Source organism: Diaporthe batatas (assembly GCF_019321695.1).
Source record: "Diaporthe batatas strain CRI 302-4 chromosome Unknown Contig00003, whole genome shotgun sequence".
NCBI lineage: Eukaryota > Fungi > Ascomycota > Sordariomycetes > Diaporthales > Diaporthaceae > Diaporthe > Diaporthe batatas.
This window is the reverse complement of record NW_025408550.1, coordinates 7154218-7176876: the sequence shown is the minus strand read 5'-3', so window position 1 is coordinate 7176876 and position 22659 is coordinate 7154218. Positions and strand designations below refer to the sequence as shown.

Sequence of the window (22659 nt, the reverse complement as noted above, 5' to 3'; positions counted from 1 at the left end):
TAGGCTTTTGATAAGCTACATTGAACCAAGGCTACAAGGCAGGCAGCCTGGTTGATACACAAGGCGGTCCTAGGTTACACCGTGGGTTTTCATAAATCCAAAGAAACAGTGTGTCCCGAATCCATCTGACATTAAATTCCAGATCATGTACGATAAACTATGTATCTACCCAGATGGAAACCAAGGCAGAAAATTGTTGGTCCGATCCAGGACCAGTATTATCCCCGAATCCTACCCTATCTGACTAGATGTGCTTTTCATTGTGGCTCTAGGGGCCACCGATTCATTCTAATACATCCTTCGTAAACCATCATTACCTCATGACCAGTCTGGAGCCGGAAGCCAGTGGACAAGAGACCAGACACCAATGCTCAAGAATCACCTTTGGGAAAATGAATCGAGCTCTGGTGGATCACCAAGCCTTAGCGGGCACCTCATGACTTGATCTGCCCTTACAGAGAGGAGCCGTGCAGTGTCTTGGTGTCGACAACCATCTCACGGCCACCGTCGTTGACCACCAGCACACGGACAGATCCCCGGCCGGAATCGAAGGCCTGCTGGAGGCGGTCCCAGAGGTTGGACTGGTCAAGCACCGGCAGGGACTGCTTCACATCACCGGTCTCGGTCATGGCCACGACTTCAAGTACACGGTTAGTCTTCGATCCGGCTGCTTGCGGGTGGGTGGGTGGATGGATGTTGGAGACTCACCACTTCCGTCCTGGAGGTCAAGGACACGGTATTGCTTCAGGATGGGCCCCCGCATGGTCTGGACAACAACGCTGGGAGCGGGGTTGTGAATGGACGAGGACTCCTCGTGGAGCTGCTTGGTGAAGAGGTCGACTCCGAGGTAGCGGTGCTGGCCGGTGGCGGAGGAGGTGGAGATGCGGATGACCTGGGAGATGCGTCCCTGAAGAATCAGGATGTCGCCGATCCGGATGTGGTGGCATGGGATGGTAACTGAATTTGGGGCTTCATCTCCGTAAGCGGCCTGGCTGACACGGCGAGACGGACGGCTTTCCCGGATCTCAGTCACCTCAATGGTCTCGCGACCTTGAGGGTGAATGATACGATCAGCCACCTTGTGGAGGCCGGCACGGAAAGAGTGATAGTGGCCTGCATGGGCGGCATTCTCAGAATACGACAAAGGAAAAGATGTTGACAAGAAAAAGGCCGAACTCACCATCCTCGTCGAAGTAACCCATCTTGGCTTTGTGGTGATGCTTGTGGCGGGGTGGGAGGCTGATCTCGACTGTCTCGTCTACGCGGACAGTCTGGTTGACAGCAGGGCGGATCTTGGGAGCCTCGATGATGTGCTCGTCGTGGCGGACAGTCTCCTTGGTGACGGGACGGTGGCGAGGGGTCTCGACGGTGGTCTCGGTTACACGAACGTCCTCGCGGTAACCAGGCTGGGAGCGAGCACGGTACCCACGCTCGATGTTGTCGATGGGGGAGTAAGGGATGGCCGGGCGAGACTCGGGCCGGTGGTGATGGTGGTGGTGCCGGTGAGTATCGATCTCAATGCGGGTGTCTGAGTAGGAGGAACGCGAGGGTCTCTCAGAGTAGGCAGAACGGGGAGGCCTGTGGCAGCGCAAAGATTCTTGGGTCAGCGTTCAAGTTCGAAACATCTTGGTCACTGGGAATGATATAGGTGTTGCCCTCCGAGACGGGATGGATGTGAAGAGGCCCCACACCAATGCCCATGCGGTTCCGCTGCCTTATGAAGCTCGAGGCAGCTGGTGCCCAAGCGGCCCTGGGCGTGTGGGTCCAGATCTCATGTCCATGCTGCCGTGGATCCACAGGGTTCACGTGTGACAACAACGGGCCACGCTCGGCCGAGTGCATCGGCCAATGGACCAGGGCGTGCGCGCGAGGAGGGAGGGCGAGGGCGAGTGCGGCAAAACGCAGGAGGGGGACGGCGGGGGTTGTGACAGGGCAGAAGAAACAGATGGGTATCGGGAATACCTGGGCTGCTGCTCCTTGAGCTCTTCGCGGTAGTACTCTTCACGGTGGACACCGGGACGGCGGTAACGGTCCTCTTCACGGGTGACGAAGACCTCTTCCTCGCTGTAGCGGGTGTGCTCCCTGCGGGGAGGAAGGTCGGCCGCGGCGGCGGAGTAAGAAGAAGAGACCTGACTACCTTCCCGCCCGGGCTTGTGGTGGGGGAGGTGGAGGCTGAGCTCCTCGTGGGTAGTGGTGCTGGTGCTGGTCTTGCCCGACTCCTTCTTGTCGTCGTCGCGGTACGACGAGGGGAAGATGCTGAAGGGGACGGGGACTCTCGCTTCAAAATCCAGGTTGACTGCCTTGGGTGGGCGCTCAGAGTCGTCCTCCTCTCAACCTCTTGACAAGGAAGAAAAGAAGAGTCCTCTGGCTTCTTCCTGGGAAAGAAGTCGAAAGAAAGGAGAATAAGAGAAGGACCCTACCAATTGATACGGACTCCTTCTGTACTCTGGGGATTCGATCGAGCTCCTTTTCTCAAATGCAAGTAGGTGGTTGGCTGTTGGGGGCTGCACGGGATCGACGACGAGGCCGTTGATTGCTGTGTCTTGAGTGGGTGGAGGAGAGCAGTGAGGAAAAGAGGAGGAGAGAAGACGTGGGTGGGAGAGAGGCAGAGAAGCAAGAGGCGGCGGGCATTGAAATAGTCTAGTGCTGGGGGGGGGGAGGTTGCGGAGGGGAGATGGCCCGTATCCTGGCCCGTCAACCCGTTGCTACTGGCTGCAGGATAGGCCAGCAGCAAAAGAGGCGATTTGATTGACCGACTGGCTGTCCGATTGATTGATTGATCACTGCCTGCTGTGCCTCTGTTTACTCGTGGTGGAGCCGGCTGCAAGCTCTTGTTTACCACCCCCTTCCCCCTTCCCCCTTCCCCGATGTCTCTCAGCTGCTGGAGGGCCGAGCTTTGCGAGCAGGGATCATAGCTCCGGATAGCCTCTGGACCCCTGTCCATTGGGGCCAGTCCCCAGTTTTCTCCCAGCCCGGCTCGGCGCGTGTGTCCTCAGAGCCAGCGGTGGGTGGATGCTGTCGACATTCGCTGCCATCGCTTCCCATTGCCCCCAGGCCCAGGCCATGATGCAAGCACATGTGTGAAGCACCGTATCAGCGCCGCAAGCAGATCTTGGTCAGGCAAGGAGGACATTTGCACAGAAGTAGCAGGCGAGGGTCCCTAGAAGCTGTCAGGCACCTGGGAAGGACCGGGCCTTGACGCCATGGGGCGCCATGACATGTAGACTACGCCTCGTGTCAGGTCGACCAAGCCCAACCACCACCTTTCTTTAAACTTGCACCCAATGCCTAGCTGGGCTCCCTGGCAGCCTGCAACCGCAAGCCTCGATCTGTGTGTGATCTCTGGCCCGACCTTCTGGGCTCCGCCATTGGGGGAGGAGGCAGGTACGGAGCAGGCAAAATGTTGATGGCTGGGGGAAGCTCAGGTGGGCTGGGACTGGGACGTGAAGCATGCATGTGCGAGAGACCAGGGCAAGCGTGCATCGAAGCCATTGGGCCTCCACAGGCAACGGGCGAGCTGAATGTGCCCGCGCGCCCAACCCGCCGGGCCGTAGGCGCAAGGAAATGGAGTACGGAGTACCGCATGTGATGGCGATGGCTCTTTCCGCTGCCACGAGCTTGTGTTGGAACCACCAAAGCCCACACAACATCCAGAGTCGCGAGCTCCCAGGCTGGCTGCCTCTCTTCAGCGGCTGTGACAGCTCCCGATCATGCAGGGGGCCATCCGTTGCCATGGAAACGTACAGCGCCAACGGAAGCTCAATGCAACCCCACCGTCCAAGACGGGAAGGACAGCACTGTGTGCGTGGCAACTGTGTAGCTCTCAGCGGCTGGCAGGTTCCAACCGGTCTTTCACGTGCCGCCAACATCATCGTATCTCGGGGAGACGAAGGAGACGCTCACAGTGTGGTACTGTACATGGCTGCGCTTGTCTTGATACTGTCTTGGATGGCATATATACAATGACTTGCTGTGACTGGCATCTTCTATTAGCACGGCGCCACGGCCATGTAGATAACCCATTCACTTCTCACAATATACCTAGGTACCTTTTTTAAGAATAAATTTATAAAACTTTAAAGTAGGTTGCCTAGCACCTATGAACTTTGGATATATTAAAAAGGTTAAGCTCCACTTTGGTATAACACTTTATGGTTGTTTTTTTTTAGGTATAGTGGTCTCGCAGCAACAATGTGCATGAAATTTGGCCTTTCAGTCCAGCGAGTTTGGTGTTTGGGGCCTGTTGGTGACGTACTCCGTACCCCGTCCGTACTGAGTTGTGTGATGTAAGACAGCGCCCCACCATCCCGCCAGTACACTGCCCGCATCCAGCTCACCGGGCGGAAATTTCGAGCCTCGGGATGCCGACGGTTACCAAACCTCTTGCGCTGCCGTCACTCGCGGAACCCCCAGAGGCACTCTGCCTGATCTCCCAAAATGAAGCAACGTTTCTCATCCTTGGATGTCAAGGTAGGTTTCAGGTCCCGTCGCGCAGCCTTGTTGCCGGCAAGAGGTTGGCCACTGACGCACGACTGCATTGTTCCAGGCCATCACCAATGAGCTCTCCAAGTCCCTTGTTGGCCTTCGACTCGCCAACATATACGACATCTCCTCCAAGAAATTCCTCCTCAAGTTCGCCATATCCGGCAAGAAGGAACAGCTGATCGTCGATTCTGGTTTCCGCCTCCACACCTCCGAGTTCACCCGCCCAACCGCTGCCGCGCCCTCGGCCTTCACCTCCCGCCTCAGGAAATTCCTCAGGACTAGACGATGCACTGCCCTGTCACAGATAGGAACAGACAGGATCATAGAGCTGCAGTTCAGCGATGGCAGCTATCGGCTGTTTCTCGAGTTCTTTGCATCTGGCAACGTCATCCTTACTGATGCCGACCTGAAGATCTTGGCCATATTACGGACCGTCCACGAGGGAGAGGGGCAAGAGCCCCAGAGAGTGGGTCTGACATACAGCCTCGAGAATCGCCAGAACTACCGCGGTGTCCCGCCTCTGACCAAGGAGCGAGTGCGCGAGGCGCTGCTCAAATCAGTGGTCAAGGCGGAGGCCGTGGATGCTTCTAGGAAGAAGCCCAAGAGGAAGGCCGGGGATGAGCTGCGGAGGGGCCTAGCCACGACAATAGAGGAACTTCCGCCCATAGTCGTCGATCACGCCTTCGAAGTCACCGGGTTCGAGCCGGCCACCAAGCCAGCCGATGTCCTTGAGAGCGAACCCCTGTTCGATGCACTCTTCACGTCGCTGGAAGCCGCCCGCAGGATAGTAGACGGCATCACAGGCTCGGAAAACTGCAACGGATACATTATTGCAAAGAGGCGTGAACCGCAGCCGGATATCGACTCCGCCCAACCGCAGGGAGACAACCAGCCTGCCCTCCTCTACGAGGATTTTCAGCCTTTCGTGCCCCGCAAGTTCGAAAAGGATGACGCGTACACGATTTTGACCTTCCACAATTACAACAAAACAGTAGACGAGTTTTTCTCGTCCATTGAGGGACAGAAGCTTGTGTCGAGACTCAATGACAAGGAAGCCGCAGCCAAACGCAAGTTGGACGCCGTCCGAGAAATACAAGAGCAAAAGGTGGAGAGCCTCAAACAAGTGCAGATAATGAATATGCGAAAGGCGGGCGCTCTCGAGGCCAACGTCGACCGGGTACAAGAGGCCATGGACGCTGTCAATGGTCTCATAGCGCAGGGCATGGATTGGGTCACCGTTGGCAAGTTGATCGAGAGAGAGCAGAAGCGGCGGAATCCTGTGGCACAGATCATCAAGCTGCCCTTGAACCTGGAGCAAAACGCCATGATGCTGCTTCTCGCCGAAGAAGACGAAGCAGAAGAAGTCGCCGAAGATTCCGATCACACTTCGGAAGACCAAAGCGATGATGATGGAGACCCGCGCAAGAAAGTCGACACCAAGCTTTCCATTGAAATCAACCTCGCCCTATCGCCCTATGCCAACGCCCGCGAATACTACGACCAGAAGAGGACGGCCGCGGAAAAGGAACAGAAGACTGTTGGCCATTCGGTAATGGCTCTGAAAAGCGCCGAGAAGAAGATTGCTGAAGACCTCAAAAAAGGACTCAAGCAGGAGAAGCCAATTCTGCACCAAATGCGCCGCCAGAGCTGGTTTGAAAAATTCATCTGGTTCATTTCCTCGGATGGCTACCTTGTTCTGGGTGGCAGAGATGCCATGCAAAATGAGATGCTGTACAAGAAGCACCTTCGCAAGGGAGATGTGTATATCAACGCAGAAACTCATGCTGCGGCCTCTGTCATTGTCAAAAATAACCCCAAGACACCAGATGCCCCCATCCCGCCTTCGACATTATCACAAGCTGGCAGCCTGTCGGTGTGCTTATCAAGTGCTTGGGACTCGAAGGCTGGCATGGGAGCTTGGTGGGTCAATGCCGAGCAGGTATCCAAGTCCGCTCCCACAGGTGAATACCTGCCCCCTGGGAGCTTTATGGTGCGAGGTGCCAAGAACTATCTGCATCCACAACCACTGATACTAGGATTCGGCTTCCTGTTCAAGATCAGCGAGGAGAGCAAGGGGAACCACAGCAAGCATAGGCTGGTGGATGCGGAGACTTCGCGGAGACCAACAGAGCAAACCCAGGAGGTCACAGATCGTGAGGCCGAGATCGATGAAGAAGTAGCTGATCTTGAACTTGAGGCAGCACGTCATGAACAAGATGAGATAAACGCCTCAGACGACGACGAACCCTTCCAGAGAAACAATCCGCTGCAGGTGGATGGCGATGATGCATCGGACAGTGGCAGCGATCCCGACGGACGCACCGATGATGGCGATCATATCGACCATGAGATAGACCATGTGAAGGATCATGTGAACGAACTCAGCCTCGAAGAACCCGCCGAGTTGATGATGTCGGGGGCTTTGGCTGCTGACGGCGGCGAAAAAGAAGACCCATTTTCAGATGGTGCGACTGGCGTCAAAACTGCAGAGACAGAAGCTGGCTCAGAGGCTGAAGACACGGAATCGGAGGCGGCCACCAAGGACCCTACTGAGGTATCGAAGGCTTCCGTGGCCACCACCTCACAGCAGGCGAAAGACCTCAAGCAAAAGATTGCTCCGGCGAAGCGGGGAAAGAAGAACAAGCAGAAGAAGATCGCTGCCAAGTACAAGGACCAGGATGAGGAGGACCGTGCCATGCACGAGGAGCTCATAGGCGCTACCAAGGGCCGCGAAAAGGCCGAGGCAGAAGCCAGGGCCAGGGCGGAGCGCCTGGCAGAGGAGGAAGCCCGGCGTGAGCGCCGCAAGCTAGCCCAGCAGAGACAGCAGAAGAAGGTCGCCGAGCACGAGGAGGTGCGCAGGCTTATGCTCGAGGAAGGTATCGAGGTGCTGGATGACGACGAAGAGCAGGCTTCCACACCCCTCGACTCCCTGGTCGGCACGCCACTCCCTGGGGACGAGATCATCGAGGTTGTGCCGACTTGCGCCCCTTGGGCGGCTATGGCGAAGTGCAAGTACAAGGTGAAAATCCAGCCTGGCGCGACGAAGAAGGGCAAAGCACTGAAGGACATACTTGAGCGGTGGAAGCTCGAGGCGGGGAAGAGAGGCAACGTCGACGAGCACTCTCGTGACTCGGAAAGGATGTGGCCGCGAGAGGTGGAGCTGATTAAGACGGTCAAGCCGGAAGATGTGAACAATGTGGTGCCAGTGGGCAAGCTGACGGTGATGATGAGTGGTGGCAAAGCCGGCGGTGGGGGAGGCGGGAAGGGATCGAAGGGAGGTGGGAACCAGAGTAAGGGAAGCAAAGGTGGTAAGGGTGGCAAGAAGAAGTAAATACTGCATTCGCCAGTATATATCACTGCATTTAGAGGGCGCTGAAATTGCCAAAGCTACTTAGGTAGTATTTGACATGGGCTTAACTCCTTGGGTATCTCTCCCTCCCGGTTCCTGAGCCAAGTGAAAGAATATCTGCCAAACATTGACCCAGTTGCCTCAGTATGCCTAGATCAGCCCAGACGGATAGAGTGTGAGCAAAAGTGAGTGCACGTGTGTTTCAAATCGAAAATCCATCAATCTTGGCATTTTATGTAGCCACACAGAGATTCGGACATAATGCTTCGGAGAAAACAGAATGGGATATTAAACTCTGCACCAACGGCTGACGAGCATAGATGGGCGTGCCTGCATCTAGACGAAGCTAAAATGCCTGTTCTCATCTCAATCCCGCAGCTAGAGTCAACCGGTATTCTATGCAAGTGCGCCCATGCGAACCTGGACGAGTACGGACCTTCAGGGAAGGCCATGCTGTCTATTTTCAAGTGGCTCCTCCATCGAGATGACCTCATCATCTAAGCGGTACACACGTAGGCATAATTAGCTACGTGAAATTCCCAGTTGGGAAGAAGCGGAGGCTTGAGTCTTCTGGACAGACGGGGAAGTCGTTGCTGGAAGAAGACGTGACAGATCGATTATTCTGAAACCCAGGCCGGCCTGATTGATATCTCGGCATAGCAGGTGCAAGACGCTGCTTAAACCAGAACAGGTGGCATCTGAGGTCATATTCTAGGTCATTTCCTAATAGGTGGAGGGTAACGAATGGAAGATTGCTATTAAAGGTTATTTTGTTGGGGTGATTCCAGAGAATCATCCTATATGGAGAATTCTCCGGTAAATCATCACATGGGACTTTAGGAGGCGTCCTGTAGAAGAATAGAATGCTGGTGGATAGGAGGTTAAGGGATAGATACCGTGGATGCGTAGCGGACACCCGGGCAGGGCTCATCAGTATGAACGGGCGCGCTGAAAAGAAGGTGATGTATACTGTTTCGTGCATTGATGACATGGCTTGAGGGTTGGAGTTTGTCGGCAGTACTAAAGTGCCTAGGCACCTACATATGTAGGTAGGTTCGCCAGAACCGACACATTCCCATGTCGAGTTACAGTCGAGGTGGTCATGTCACGTGCAGCAGACGAGCGGTCCTTGGCGACATTATACTCTCCAGCCCTCGGCAATTTACTTGGTTGGTGCTCTGTCGCCACACAGTCACCCTGATCACTCAACACGAGGTGTATTCTGGGGGCTCGAAGCAATTCGAAACTCATGCTGGACATATCGATAATGGGCGGGGTGCTAGTCTCACCGCTCGTTGAGTTGGGGGTGCTCGCACTTCACCTCATCCTGCCAGCCCGTGAGATCGACGGATATGTCCGCGACAACAAGGGGAAGCCCCTCCGATACCGTCTGTGAGTGGACCCAAAAAGGTTACCGGTAGCGATTAGGAGACTGACCACATGCATGTCACCTCAGGAATGGTATACCGGTCATGATTATATCGGTTCTAGCCTGGGCTGGCCTTTGCTGGACTGGCGTCCTGCCATGGGGGTACTTCTATGAGCACAGCGGAACCACCTGCGCGTGTGCCCTCATCATCGGCCTGGCATTCAGCGCCTGGATCGTCGCCAAGGGCCCCAGACAATCTCCCAGCCTTCTCAGCGACTTTTTCCTGGGCACGATCGACAATCCACGCACTGTCGTTGCCGGTCGCATCCTTGATGCAAAAATGTACCTCTACCTCGTCGGCGCGGTGCATCTGGAGCTCAACCTGCTCAGTTGCGCCGTCGCCCACTTGCAGTCGTTGCGGGACCCCAACCCAGGTATCGCCCTGTCGGCAGCGCTGCTGACCTGGTTCGCTGCAGAGTACCTGTGGTGGGAGAACGTCCACCTCTACACGTACGACTTCTTCGCCGAAAGGTTGGGCGTCAAACTCGGCTTTGGATGTCTTTGTTTCTATCCATTCTTCTACCCAATCCCGGTTCTGGCCGCGGCTCGCCTGCCCAACCCACACCGGAGCACCGCCTATCACCTCCTCGCCGCCGCTGTCTATTTCTCCGGCTGGGCTCTCAGCCGAGGACCAAACTTGCAAAAGTTCTGGTTCAAGCGCCATGTTCCTCCCCCAGCTGCCCTGGCTCGGCTCGGCCTGTCCCCCGTCAAGACGATCCGGTCTGCTGACGGGAAACACGAGCTGCTCTGTGGGGGTTTCTGGGGCGTTTCACGCCATATTAACTACCTGGGCGAGACGCTCGAGGCAGTCGGAATCGTTCTTGCCCTTGGTCATCCCAGGGTTGCTCTGCTTCCGTGGGTCTATCCTCTTTATTATGTGCTACTGTTCATCACTCGCGAGCGGGATGACGATAAACGCTGTCGGGAGAAGTATGGCGCTTTGTGGGACGAATATTGTCGACAAGTGCCATATAGGATCATCCCCTACGTTTACTAAACACGTCAAAAGCTTGCAGGTGGAGCATAGACACCTTGAGTGAACGTTTGGCTAAGGTGCCTAGGACCGATTACTCTATAAAAGCCTGGGATTTCGAGGAGGCCATTGATAGACAGCGTTGAGCAACATTCAATACAAGTTATATAACTGGTTTCCACCTATCCCATGATACCTATTGTTATCAACACTATGTCCTTTTTAAGCGCTAGGTTTTGAGTGCCTACCACCGTATGAAGGTGCCATCTATGTCCTCAGACATATATAAATAGAAGTAAAACCACATAAGAAGTTTAAAATCTTCTAATAATATATTCATTATATTAGTAACTATGTTCTCTTATATAATACTTAAGGTTTATTTATTCCTTATAGTGTTATAAGATACTTGATTTTATATATTGTGATTAGTAGTTCACCTTAGATATTATCCTACAGTAGGTACCTACATATATAGGCACTAAAGATCATGCAAGGTTGTACAAGATAGTGTATATGCGGCTGGTTGTATAGACTAAGCGCTTCTGTGCTAATCTGAAGCATCAATGATATATCATTCTAGGGTATCAAAAAGATGTGCCCAATGCAGACTGGTTAATGAAATCATCGCTTACGCGTCAACCAGCGCTCTCAACGCTACCGTCAACCTCCTTAGCTTCGGTACCGTCGCACGCGTGGGCCGGCCTTTCACGACCCCGAATGTTTCCGGGCCGACCTTTTCAAGCAGGACCCTCCCAATCTCCATGTAACTCTCGACTGCGACCATCATTGGCCTTCTCGACTCATCGGGCAACCACTCCATCGCCGGCTTTGACTCGGCATATATCGCGAAGGCCCTCCCCAGCAACCTTCTCCGCATATTATCTAGACTCTGGAATCTTCTGCTCCTTTCTTTGCCCCTTGGGTCGCCTTCCGCCGTGGTACATGTCGTGATGGTCTCGATGACTATTGCCGGTGTCAAATCTTCTTCCGCCAGCCAGACCGTTGGCAGATAAACCCTTCCTAACGCAGCGTCAACCGCAATGTCTCTAGCGATGTTAACGAACTGGAGAGCGACGCCCATCCGTCGGGCGGCGGTGGCAACGGCCTCGAGGCGCACTGGGTCGATCGGTTCACGGCTGTGGTGCGAGATGAGGGCGAGACAAAGTTCTCCTACTGTCCCGGCTACCTGGCGCCCATACTCGTGAATGTCATTCTCAGTCACTATTGGGAAGCGATTGCGGCTCTTCGTGAGTTGAAAGTTCGAATCGGTCCTGAAGCCCTCGAGCAGTAGATAAAAAGGCTCAGAGGGCATCAGCGATGCCGGCAGTAGCGTGAGTGCGGACCGTGCTGAGGGTGGGAACTCGTCGGCAATGTATGCTGGTACCATATCTGCCTGTTTTGATCGAGTTGTGCCCTCTTTTGGTTTATATACCAGGTCCAAGTGTTCGCTGAGCTTATTGATCCAGGCTGAGGTTTCCAGACCCTCGGGCGGCTCATCAACCAGATCATCCGCCATGCGACAGTATGAGTATCTACGACAGAATGTCAGTGACTTCTATGCTTTATAACCACTTCCGGGGATGACTTACAATAATATCAAGTCGATCCTCAGGCGGCCAGAAAAGGTTGAGCTCGCCAGGTAGAAGCTCCTACTCTTCCGACACAGCCTCTCCACCGCCTCCTGGATCCCAGCTATGCGTTCTTTCCGTTCCGGAGTCCAAGAAACAAACAGTGCACTAATGAGCATGGTAGGGGTGGGGCAGGCCGGTGCATATTCGTACACATTGGGCAAGGCGTCGATGACCGCCAGGGCGTTGTCAAATGCACCCAACCCAAAGACGATGAGGACGTTAGTCGCGGCAAAGAAGATCGCCTCCTCCACCTCCAGGCTACCCCAGACTGTCATGCCAAGCTTCGTCCCAGACTCAATAGCCCATGTCCCTCTGCGGAGGGCGAGCTCGTCCACGACCCAGAGGTATAGGGTTGGCAGGGCAATCGGTAGTGCTATACTGGTCCAGGGGAGAGATGCCATGAACAGTCCGCCCAGCGTCCATGTCAAGAAGGCGAAGGGACAAGCCCATATCAAAATCAGGCCCAGATACGTGCCTATCCCACCCTTAGATAGCAGCCAAATTCCCAGCAGCGTGAGACTTGACATTGCTACCTGGACCGCCCTATGCATGACACTCGGAATTGGCGACTTGGAAACGAGGTACTCGGCGTGAAGCAAAGGCTTGTTCAGCATATGGTACAGTAGAGACGTCATGTACGTCTGAACGACGAAGAAGAACAGTTCCTCGGCCGGAATGGACAGTAACGTCGGCCCGATGACAGCATCCGGCGGGTATGTCCAGACATTGTGCCGGATTAGATAGCTATCCCAGGGGATGGTAGCCGTGACGGCGATGAGGACAAGGATAAAAGTCTGGTACCATTGCCGCTGGGTGAGAAAAGGGTGGGATATAATAGTGAGCGCCGTGGCCAAGGGGATGGTGAATTTGAGGTGGCTACTTGTGGTCAGCACACTGGAGTATCATATGGACGAGAAAGTTTCCTTGATACATACACCAGGGCATAATCGTAGGCCATCGTGAGCGGTGGGTGATCTACCGTCAGGCACTCAAGGTAACATGTTTATCCGGCTCTGGCGCGTATTATACACAGCGGGTCGGACCTCGGCCAGATGTTCGTTGCGGCGGGGCGACAGACAAGGACCCAACACAAGGATGCGACCTCGTCCACGCAGCGTATGAGCTGAGCAAGGCGAGTCGTCCCTGGCGGAGGCGAGAGGAATTGTCGAGAACGAGCGGTTGTTGCAGTCCCGAGGTTGAGCCAGGGCTAAGGCAAGGACACACCTAAAAGGTGACGAATGATCAAGAGAGAAAGCGAATCCAAACAAAACAGAGGAGGCCCAGGAGGGTTTAGGGAGGCTGGGTGGTACCACCCTTGGTGAATGGCGGCTTAAGAGGCCGGGACGGGGGGTTTCCTCTCACGTTTCCCCTTTGGGACAGCTCCTGAGCTTCAAGGTTTCAGTCGGTCACCAAGGTCCCAACGTCCGTGACTGAAGCTCGATCGCAGCCAAGGACCTCAGATTTGACGGCGGTATAGAGCTGATGATCTGGGAATTGGGACCGAATCTACTCTATATAAATTGCACGCTGTAACACTCGCTGGACAAACGGGCTTCCGTGAATTCCGTCTCCATTCTCATGTGTTCTCGTTCCCCGTAGTGGTGATGTCATGACTGTTAGTACTTTTGTTGTACATTCCGCTGCCGAGACAACAAAAGTAATCACACCACGTCGGTCTGTCCAGCATATCTCGACAAACAAAACAGCTGAGATGGTTCTTGTTAGCCAGGTCCAGCCCGAAGCCACCCAAGCCACCACCAGTGAGCCTCGAGATACCCCAGCCGGAACCCGGGATTAGCACACCAGGCCCATACATATGTAGCGTACGTACCCTGCAGGTGTAATTGTCGTTGATATAGTACTGTGCAGTCTTATCAGACCGTTCTGAAGTCCCAAGCTTGTGGAAAAGCAAAAGAAGCCTGCCCCTGGGCTAAACACAATCTCGTTATCCACGGCACACAGTCCGCGGCGCGCGGAGGACCGCTTGTGATTTCTTATCACACCTCCAACACGTCGCCTCTGAGTCCGTTTGGGTTTCCTGCGGTATCACCAGAGGCACACCACCAGGCTCAGGGACGCCAGTTCGCCATGTCAACCAAGCAGGGGGCTCCCAGGACTGCCGTCGTAGTCGGCGCCGGCGCAGGAGGCATCGCCACAGCTGCCCGCCTCGCCAAAGCCGGCTACAGTGTGACGGTCGTGGAAAAGAATGACTTCACCGGCGGCCGTTGCAGTTTTCTCTATTCCTCACCCTCTCAACCTGAAGAGTCTGGCTCGGGAGGGACGTCAGGTCGATACCGCTTCGACCAGGGCCCGTCGTTGCTCCTCCTCCCAAACCTCTTCCGTGAGACCTTTCACGACCTGGACACCAGCCTGGAGGACGAGGGTGTCGAGCTGCTGCGGTGCCCGGAAAACTACCAGATCTTCTTCCACGATGGCCAAGTTTTCAGGCCGACCACAGACCTTGCCCAGATGAAGCGCCAGATCGAGCACTATGAGGGCAAAGACGGCTTCGAGCGGTACCTGGGCTGGATGGCCGAGTCGCACCAGCATTATGAGCTGAGCGTGGAACACGTCCTGCACAAGAACTACGACAGCATCACGACGGTGCTGACACCCTTCTTCGCCAGGATGGCACTCAAGCTACACCCCTTCGAGAGCATCTACAGCCGGGCAAGCAGGTACTTCCGCTCCGACAGGCTCAGGAGGGTCTTTACCTTTGCGACCATGTATATGGGAATGAGCCCGTTCGACGCGCCCAGCACCTACTCCCTATTGCAGTACACCGAGGCCGCGGAGGGGATCTGGTATCCCCGCGGGGGTTTCCAGTCCGTCCTGGCCAGGCTCGTCGACGTGGGCGTGCGGCTGGGGGTGACATACCGGCTGTTTACACCGGTGACCAAGATCCTGACGACGCCTGACGGGACTGCCGCGGCAGGTGTGGTGCTCGAGAGTGGCGAGACCTTGCGGGCCGACACGGTGGTCGTCAACGCGGATCTTGTATATGCTTACAGCAACCTGTTCCCGTCCCCTAGGGACAGGGAGAACGGCCTGCTCAAGAGTGCCACCAGCAAGATCATCGACAACTACGCCAGGTCCCTTCGGAGGCGAGACGCGTCCTGCTCTTCAATCTCCTTTTACTGGAGCCTCTCGCGCAGGATCCCGGAGCTGGGGGTGCACAACATCTTCCTCGCGGACGAGTACAAGGACTCTTTCGACGCAATCTTCAAGCGGCAGACCCTCCCGGACGACCCGAGCTTCTACGTCAACGTGCCCTCCCGCATCGACCCGAGCGCGGCGCCCGAGGGTTGCGACGCAGTGATCGTGCTTGTGCCAGTGGGCCACCTGCTGCGCTCGCAGGGCAACGAGGGCGAGACGGCGGCCGAGGAGCACGACTGGCCGGCGGTGGTCGCCCGGGCGCGTGAGGCCGTGTTGCGCACCATATCAGAGCGCGCGGGGTGCGAGTCGCTCCAGAAGTACATTGTCGACGAGATGTTTAACACTCCCTACACCTGGGAGGAAAAGTTCAACCTGGACAAGGGCGCAATCCTTGGCCTGAGCCACAACTTCTTCAACGTGCTTTGCTTCCGGCCCACCATCAGGGCCAAGGGGCTCAAGAAGGCCTACTTTGTGGGTGCGAGCACGTACCCCGGAACGGGGGTGCCCATCGTGCTGGCAGGTGCCAAGATCACGACGGAGGAGATACTGAAGGATGCTGGGATCGTACCGCCATGGGCACGTAAGCCGCCAGCAGTCCAGGATCAAGGTGTATCGCAGAATGGCGAGACCGCTGTGTTGGACAGGGTGAGGTGGAGAGGACTTATGGAAGAGAAGTACTGGGAGGTGGTGGTCTCTGCAGGACTGATAATTTTCAGTGTTCTGTTGTGGCTGTTTAGGAAAACTCTTCAAACCAAGCCGTATGAGATTTTGTAGTTCATAGGTCAGCTGTTAAGCACGTTTGAAAAGAAAAAAAAAATCCGAGTCTATTCTTACAGTATACAAAGAACGCTGCCTATTTCCAGAGCGTTTAGTGACAAGATCCCATGCGACCATGTCACTCTATATCTACTGCACAAAAACACTTGGAATCGCGATGCAGTCATGGTATCATCCCTCGCGGCCCCCAAAAAACGCGCTGCCGACGTCACCTCACAGCTTTGGCTTAGCGGGTCCTCTGGCTGTCGAAGCCTCTGGCTCTTTGAGCCTGACAACGCCCTGTGGTCGAATGTCAGCACCAGCTTAGCGGCGAGGAAGCAAGCCGGGTGAAGGCAAGCTCATGCTTGGGGACTCACCTCCTGGAAACAAGTCGCAAGGAGCGTACCGTCCGCAGCGAATATCCTCTGGGTCACGACGCCCCTGCCGTCGCCTGACCAGGGGCTCTCCATCTCACTCATCATCCACTCGTCGGCCTTGACCCTCCTGGGCTCGTGGAAGTAGATGGAGTGGTCCAGGGACACCATCATACCGATCTCGGGCCTGTCCTTCCAGAAGTCGGCAAACTCCTCGAGGGTGCTCTGGCCGCCGTAGCCTTCAAAGTCGTTGAGCTTGCGGATGTGGTCCTTGAGGTCGGGCGGGAGGTCGCTAAAGTCCCTGGCGGCGAAGGGGAAGCGCCACAGCTTGTGGATGCGCGACACGGTGCCGATGAAGTACGAGTCGGACACGTAGGCCAGGGCGTTGATGTGGGCCTGGTGGCCGCCAGCCTCGGAGATCTTGCCGCGTGCGCGGTACCACTGGCGCATCCTCTTGGTGTGGGGCGGGGCGGGGTGGTCGGCGCCGGGGCTGACGACCTCGGCGCGGTAGCTCTGGAAGGGCCCGCCGCCGGAGCGGGTCAGCTCGGGCTCGTCGTCGAAGTCCTGGGGCGGGGGCTGGACGGGGCTGCCGGTGGCGGGGTCCGTGGGCATGGGGGCGGCATGGCGCACGACGTTGTCCTTGAACTCGTGGTTGGGCGGGGCGGCCGGGCTGGGCCGGAGCTCCTTTGTGAAGGACATGGTTGTGGTGAAGATGCACTTGCCCTTCTGCCTGGCCTGGACGGTGCGGGTGGCGAAGCTGCGGCCGTCGCGGACGCGCTCGACGTGGAAGAGGACGGGGATCTCGGATGACCCGGCCAGGATGAAGTAGCAATGGCACGAGTGGACGGTGAAGTCATCCGGGACGGTCTTCTGGCCGGCAGCGAGACACATGGCTATCATGGCACCCCCAAAGACGCCCCTGGCACCTGGCGGGTGCCACAACGGCCGCTTGTTGGTGAAGATGTCCTGGAGGCGGGGGTCAGTTTATCAGTTTCTACAGGTCTAGATCTGGTGGGTGGTGGGTGGTGGGACAAGGGGCGGACGGTGCTGGCGAGGACAGACCGGGCCAAAGACGCCGAGCTCCAGCACGTCGAGGACATTCTCGATTGGGGCCTTGTCCGGGTCCTCGGGTGCTGGGCGGACCAGTGTCGGACGGTTTGTGCCTCCTTCCTGCGACATGTTGGCCTGGAGACGTCGACACTGTGGGTGCGACGTGCCTGGTGTAGATATGGCGAAGGGGCTGCTGGTGTCCCGGATCACATACACTTGCGATATGGCCGCAGGTGTGACGGGCCGAGCCCTTTTGGCGAGGCTTTGCCGAGGCTCGGCTGTCCGGGGTGGGTTGTTGCTTCTGAATCAGGTGGCAGCGCCCCACCGGCACGACCGGTGCCCGATCAGAGGCTGACTGCAGTCGGTCGCCCTGTTGGTGATGCTATACACAGTACAGTGGCGGGTCCTGTGCATCCTCTTGACACTTACAGTCGACAACTGGTTGAAAATTGGGTGAAAACCAGATCACACAATGTTGGCTGCTCACCTTTATCTGCGCCCGGGGTTGATCATGTCCAGGGTTGAACCCTCACACCAGACTGGTCGGTCGGCTGTACTCCGTAGTGTGTACAGCATCAACCCCATTTCTATATAAAATAACAGTGAAACTAAAAACAAAATAAAAAAGAAGACCCACCTGGACAATCCCAAGCTTGCTTAATACCCACAGTCTCACACACACTCACACACACACACACAAGGCTACCAGCCAGGAACCAGGGGTGGATTGGGAACGCCCCCGCTGTGATTCGGTACCGCCCCGTCGGGACGCCCCGGCTCAAAAGCGGGTACCGGCGGAGCTGACGTGACTGCCGGCCGGCTCTCTGATGCATCCCATTTACAATTTCGCAGGCCGATCCGGAGGTGAGCCTCGGAGCCCCCAACATCCTCTCCTCGTCCACCTGCCAGCCTGCCATTATGGCGTCCGCACTCCGACGCTCCCTCGCCAGAGCAGTCGCTCCTGGCAGCCGCGCATTCGCCACCCAGTCCGACCACCCCACAGCAGCAGCACAGCAGCCCGCCCGCGCCCGCCCGACATACTTCAAGAACACAACCCTCTCCTCCCTCGACTCCTTCATCGCCGACCGGTCCCCCGACCCGCCGCTCGCCCAGGCCGACGCCTACGAGCTCCGCACCGTCGAGGTCGGCCCCGCCGGCCGCAAGAAGACCATCACGCGCCTGCCCGAGTGGCTCAAGACCCCGATCCCCTCGCCCGGCGCAAACAAGAACTTTGGCAAGATCAAGGCCGACCTGCGCGGCCTGGGGCTGCACACCGTCTGCGAGGAGGCCCGCTGCCCCAACATCGGCGAGTGCTGGGGCGGCGACAACAAGAACGCCGCCACCGCCACCATCATGCTCATGGGCGACACCTGCACCCGCGGCTGCCGCTTCTGCAGCGTCAAGACCAACCGCCGCCCCGCGCCCCTCGACCCCCACGAGCCCGAGAACACCGCAGAGGCCCTGGCCCGCTGGGGGCTGGGCTACGTCGTCCTCACCAGCGTCGACCGCGACGACCTCGCCGACGGCGGCGCCCACCACTTCGCCGAGACCATCCGCCGCATCAAGTCCAAGAAGCCCACCCTGCTGGTCGAGGCCCTCACCGGCGACTTCCGCGGCGACCTCGACATGGTCAAGGTCGTCGCGGAGAGCGGCCTGGACGTCTACGCCCACAACGTCGAGACCGTCGAGGGCCTGACGCCCTACGTCCGCGACAGGAGGGCCACCTTCCGCCAGAGCCTCGACGTGCTGTCCGAGGTCAAGACGCTCAAGGGCGACGGCATCATCACCAAGACGAGCATCATGCTCGGCCTGGGAGAGACCGAGCCCGAGCTCTGGGACACCCTCAGAGGTAAGTCGTGTCGCCCGGGACACTCTCAATCAATCCTGCCCTGCCTATCCCTGCCGCCGCATTCATGCTGACACATCTGGTGCCCGAAGAACTGAGAAAGGCCAACGTCGACGTTGTCACCTTTGGCCAATACATGAGGCCCACCAAACGCCACCTCAAGGTTGAGAAATACGTCACGCCAGAGGAGTTCGACATGTGGCGCAAGCGTGCCCTAGACATGGGTTTCCTCTACTGTGCGAGCGGGCCCCTCGTGCGGTCGTCGTACAAGGCAGGCGAGGCATTTATTGAGAACGTCATCCGAAAGAGGGCTGGCGAGAAGGCTGCCGCCACAGCCTCCAGTGGTGTCGACGCTGCTGTTGCGCTCGGGCAGGACAAGAACAACTCGCTGTAGACCATGTACCTGAGCCTCCTTCAGTTGCGTGGTAATCCGTCTATTGGTTTTTATTGTATTTTTGGTGTTTGGCATAGAACCCCGGATTGGAAAGAATTGCATTGGACTGGCGCTGGATAGATATATGGCAGTCCTCAACACACGGCCGCGCTGGGCCACGGTAGTGGCAGTTGCTTTGCTGTGGCACGCTCCGCCAAGGCTATACAGGTGACGTTGTCCGGAGGCAGCATCTCAACAAGCTGCTTATTGCCAAAAACAAAAAATGGATGCTCGTTATGCAGAGGGAACAGCCATTGATTTGTTTGGCCACTTCTCACTCTCACTCCTTGATGACCACCGCGCTGCTAGGTACCTAGGTAGTCTTGTAGTCTTTTGTTTATGGGCGGCATCCCACACTTTAATCAAGCAAATTTCACCTTCAGATGAGCCTCCGTGGCCCATTGATCCACAACATCAATGCACAGTTACCGGTCAGACTGAACCTCATGGAATACCAGTCAGTATAGTCGCCTCCGGCGTTAACGTGAATGGCCTAGATTACGTTCGCCTTCTTCACATGATCCCCACTTCTCAAACCATTCTATTAAATGCAAATAGATGTAAATAACTATAGGCATGGACTTTATTAATCATTCAATGATTTAGTCATGAAAACAATATGAATGAACCCTTTTACGGCTAAGGACAAAAGACTTTGTGTTCTTAAAAAATAAGCTCATCAGCTGGAACCATCTGAACCCATGTCTGAAATGGGTGAGCCTTGACGAAAGTCAATTTCTCTACGAGTCCGCTGATGCCTTGGTATCTGGGACACCAGTAGCAACAACCTGAGCCTCATTGCCCCTTGCCTTTTCCGCATCAAGTTGCATCTGATTGTAAGGGCTTTCCAGCCGACCAGCGGTCCAAGCACGGATTCTCTTCCCGTAAATGTACATGACCGGCCCTCCCAGAGCAAACGCAGCCATAATACCGCCATATATGGCAAAGTTCGTCATGAAACCGAGTTGTTCAACCCATGTTGTCATGTCAAAGGATAGGGCGAACCCTACCACAAGACGGAGGGAGGACACATTCACAAGAACAGGCCTAATAGTTAGTGAGAAGAGGTCAGAACAAGTGCAGCTGCTAGGCTCTGTAGACTTACCCTGCAAACCGCGGATAGCTCTCCACCAGATAGACCGAGACGACCGTGCTTGTCGTCAGATACCCAAACAAAATAAGAAAGACCCCGACCAGTATCACAATAGTCGGCACCTTGCCAATGTTCTCACCGGCATAGCCCACAACGATGGGCCCCACAATGCCGGCTGACAATGGTATGATCAGACTTAGCAGGTGCGCCTCAGGCTCTCTTTGCCCGCCGTTCCGCCTGGCATGCCAGTTTGATATCTTGTCGGCCAGGAATCCTCCAAACAACCACACAAAAGGGCTGGCAACGACAAAGGGTAGGAAGATAAGGCCAGTTGTCTCGAATGACCACCCGGAGGCGATCTGGACAGATGCGAGCACCTGGGACATGGCGTTCTGGATGGCGGAGAACAAGGAGTTGATCAGAATCACCCATACTACATTTGGGAAGAAGGTTGTCTTCACGGTTTCCCAGATCGAACGAGCTGCCAAACCCCACTCGGAACGGACATTAAACACCCCAAAATTGCTGATCATGTCGCGCCGTCCGTAGTGAAGTTCATCAAGCCTGGGACGGGCCTCGCCCGGCCCGAGGGCATATACCTGTTTGCCGGCTGGCAATGAAGCTTTCAGTAATAGGCTCAAGCATGATGCGGCATGTATCGGTCTGTCGGATTGGGAAAAGAGTGAAAATGCATACCGAGCTCATCATCAGATCGGATCCAGCGCGTCTCAGGGACGAACGCGATTAGAAGGAGCCACAGTAGAATACCAGCCCCGGCAGTGATATAGTATAGATACCTCCAGTCAATACGGAGAACTATATAAGGGCTGAAAGTAAACTTTGTTAGTTCTCAATTCAGAGTCACTGGATGCAAGTTGTCCCACGGGGTCTTACGCAGAGACACCAAAGCATAGTACAAACAGTCCTTGTATCGTGCCAACGAGCGAGATCGCCCGGTTCCTCTGGTGGATGAACATGAAATCCTGGATTATAAGCGGTACCTGTGACCAATGTCAGAAATATCTCGCCACTCCGAATCGCCCATGAGAAAAGATGTATGAGGGATATGCACATGTACCCAGGCTGTCTGTCACCTGGAGCTCTTGACCGAGCAGTTCATATTCGAATACTTACCAGAGCTTCAACCGCACCGGCGCCGAGGCCCTGGAAGGCCCTCGCTGCGAGATGGCTGTTCAGAGAAGTCGAGTAACCCGCCCATAACCCTCCGATCCAAGCAATGGCGCCAGTGGCCAGTAGCACAGGACGTCTCCCAACGGCGATGGTGAGCGGAACCAGGAAGTACCTGTAACGGCATAATGTCAGCTTTGCAAGTCCACAAAGCAAGGCATTAGTCTCAGACCCTGAACGGGTTGTTGAGCCTTTCGTTCCGCATGTATACATTCACTCTGTCTTCATCATGAAAGCATATTCGAGTTTTACAGTTACCACAACAGGGCACGCTTTGGCTCTGAAGACATCACTTACGACGCAATACCGTTAACCAGCAGCGGTAATGATGCCAGCAGCGACACCTTCCATAGGGGCGGCCCATCCATACCCGACATCAGCGGGCCCTCGCCTGACCCGCCGCCCCCGTGCTGTGGCTGGCCGAGGACCTTGGGGTCGATACCCGCATACTCGAGGACGAACACGGGGATCATGGCTCCGATCACGTTCTCCGCGGCCAGCGCCAGCGCCCCGAAGAGCGACAGCGCAGCGACGGCTGCCCACTTGCGCCAGGGGGGCAGGTTCAGAGGATCCTTGGGGCTCGGGGTCGGCATGGGCACGAAGCGGATGCGATCATTCTCGAACAGCTGGGTCGTCCCGACCACGAGGGACTCGGGGGAGATGTCCTTCGGCAGGGGCGACATCGGGGCGTCATAGAATTCGTCCGTCGACGCCGGCGAGACCACCCGCGGCGGCTCTTCTTCCACTGTGTCAGGGACCATTATGAGTCCTGTTCTTTTCGCCAGTGTAGTCTAGGTACCGTAGCTCGAATGGTATGCTTTGGCTCCAAGTCACCTCGAGAGTTCCATCCCAACTCTGGACTCGTGGAGAGAGCAGTCCGTCCGTAATATAGG

General features: G+C 56.2%; 8 protein-coding genes across 8 annotated transcripts; 4 read left to right on the top strand and 4 right to left on the bottom strand.

Moving 5' to 3' along the window:
• Positions 1 to 452: 452 nt before the first annotated feature.
• On the bottom strand, positions 453 to 3650 carry KVR01_002084 (uncharacterized protein; the record flags this gene model as incomplete). The annotated part of the gene is made up of 5 exons (XM_044781996.1): positions 453 to 637; positions 709 to 1113; positions 1181 to 1578; positions 1963 to 2296; positions 3644 to 3650. 5 exons carry the CDS (start codon positions 3648 to 3650, stop codon positions 453 to 455), a joined length of 1329 nt encoding a protein of 442 aa, XP_044647099.1.
• Positions 3651 to 4035: 385 nt separating this feature from the next.
• Positions 4036 to 7913, top strand: KVR01_003222 (uncharacterized protein). Its single transcript, XM_044786780.1, has 2 exons — positions 4036 to 4470; positions 4547 to 7913. The coding sequence occupies exons 1-2, from the start codon at positions 4438 to 4440 to the stop codon at positions 7814 to 7816; spliced, it is 3303 nt and encodes a 1100-aa protein (XP_044648237.1). The 5' UTR covers positions 4036 to 4437; the 3' UTR covers positions 7817 to 7913.
• Positions 7914 to 8926: 1013 nt separating this feature from the next.
• On the top strand, positions 8927 to 10411 carry KVR01_003580 (uncharacterized protein). The gene is made up of 2 exons (XM_044793073.1): positions 8927 to 9226; positions 9291 to 10411. Exons 1-2 carry the CDS (start codon positions 9084 to 9086, stop codon positions 10258 to 10260), a joined length of 1113 nt encoding a protein of 370 aa, XP_044648595.1. The 5' UTR covers positions 8927 to 9083; the 3' UTR covers positions 10261 to 10411.
• Positions 10412 to 10835: 424 nt separating this feature from the next.
• On the bottom strand, positions 10836 to 12919 carry KVR01_003390 (uncharacterized protein). Its single transcript, XM_044789714.1, has 3 exons — positions 12806 to 12919; positions 11829 to 12746; positions 10836 to 11771 (listed from the first exon to the last, which is right to left on the bottom strand). The coding sequence occupies exons 1-3, from the start codon at positions 12826 to 12828 to the stop codon at positions 10868 to 10870; spliced, it is 1845 nt and encodes a 614-aa protein (XP_044648405.1). The 5' UTR covers positions 12829 to 12919; the 3' UTR covers positions 10836 to 10867.
• A 1039-nt stretch (positions 12920 to 13958) lies between these two features.
• Positions 13959 to 15800, top strand: KVR01_003115 (uncharacterized protein; the record flags this gene model as incomplete). The annotated part of the gene is made up of 1 exon (XM_044792714.1): positions 13959 to 15800. One exon carries the CDS (start codon positions 13959 to 13961, stop codon positions 15798 to 15800), a length of 1842 nt encoding a protein of 613 aa, XP_044648130.1.
• On the bottom strand, positions 15722 to 17777 carry KVR01_003351 (uncharacterized protein). The gene is made up of 3 exons (XM_044792210.1): positions 17219 to 17777; positions 16160 to 17122; positions 15722 to 16082 (listed from the first exon to the last, which is right to left on the bottom strand). Exons 1-3 carry the CDS (start codon positions 17333 to 17335, stop codon positions 16017 to 16019), a joined length of 1146 nt encoding a protein of 381 aa, XP_044648366.1. The 5' UTR covers positions 17336 to 17777; the 3' UTR covers positions 15722 to 16016.
• Positions 17778 to 17887: 110 nt separating this feature from the next.
• Positions 17888 to 19867, top strand: KVR01_003666 (uncharacterized protein). Its single transcript, XM_044788305.1, has 2 exons — positions 17888 to 19055; positions 19145 to 19867. The coding sequence occupies exons 1-2, from the start codon at positions 18125 to 18127 to the stop codon at positions 19444 to 19446; spliced, it is 1233 nt and encodes a 410-aa protein (XP_044648681.1). The 5' UTR covers positions 17888 to 18124; the 3' UTR covers positions 19447 to 19867.
• Positions 19868 to 20225: 358 nt separating this feature from the next.
• Positions 20226 to 22449, bottom strand: KVR01_002984 (uncharacterized protein; the record flags this gene model as incomplete). The annotated part of the gene is made up of 6 exons (XM_044784290.1): positions 20226 to 20532; positions 20591 to 21188; positions 21275 to 21416; positions 21481 to 21579; positions 21713 to 21881; positions 22064 to 22449. The coding sequence occupies 6 exons, from the start codon at positions 22447 to 22449 to the stop codon at positions 20226 to 20228; spliced, it is 1701 nt and encodes a 566-aa protein (XP_044647999.1).
• Positions 22450 to 22659: the final 210 nt, after the last annotated feature.

Excerpts from the sequence above, each read along its gene's own strand:
- KVR01_003222 (XM_044786780.1), top strand. The coding sequence starts at position 4,438 with ATGAAGCAACGTTTCTCATCCTTGGATGTCAAG. Across the intron at positions 4,471-4,546 it reads TCTCATCCTTGGATGTCAAG|GCCATCACCAATGAGCTCTC; the intron begins GTAGGTTTCAGG and ends GCATTGTTCCAG.
- KVR01_003580 (XM_044793073.1), top strand. The coding sequence starts at position 9,084 with ATGCTGGACATATCGATAATGGGCGGGGTGCTAGTCTCACCGCTCGTT. Across the intron at positions 9,227-9,290 it reads AAGCCCCTCCGATACCGTCT|GAATGGTATACCGGTCATGA; the intron begins GTGAGTGGACCC and ends ATGTCACCTCAG.
- KVR01_003390 (XM_044789714.1), bottom strand. The coding sequence starts at position 12,828 with ATGGCCTACGATTATGCCCTGGT. Across the intron at positions 12,747-12,805 it reads GCCTACGATTATGCCCTGGT|CCACCTCAAATTCACCATCC; the intron begins GTATGTATCAAG and ends GACCACAAGTAG. Across the intron at positions 11,772-11,828 it reads AGGATCGACTTGATATTATT|ATACTCATACTGTCGCATGG; the intron begins GTAAGTCATCCC and ends ATTCTGTCGTAG.
- KVR01_003351 (XM_044792210.1), bottom strand. The coding sequence starts at position 17,335 with ATGTCGCAGGAAGGAGGCACAAACCGTCCGACACTGGTCCGCCCAGCA. Across the intron at positions 17,123-17,218 it reads AGCTCGGCGTCTTTGGCCCG|GACATCTTCACCAACAAGCG; the intron begins GTCTGTCCTCGC and ends CCCCGCCTCCAG. Across the intron at positions 16,083-16,159 it reads TTGCGACTTGTTTCCAGGAG|GGCGTTGTCAGGCTCAAAGA; the intron begins GTGAGTCCCCAA and ends ATTCGACCACAG.
- KVR01_003666 (XM_044788305.1), top strand. The coding sequence starts at position 18,125 with ATGGCGTCCGCACTCCGACGCTCCCTCGCCAGAGCAGTCGCTCCTGGC. Across the intron at positions 19,056-19,144 it reads GCTCTGGGACACCCTCAGAG|AACTGAGAAAGGCCAACGTC; the intron begins GTAAGTCGTGTC and ends TGGTGCCCGAAG.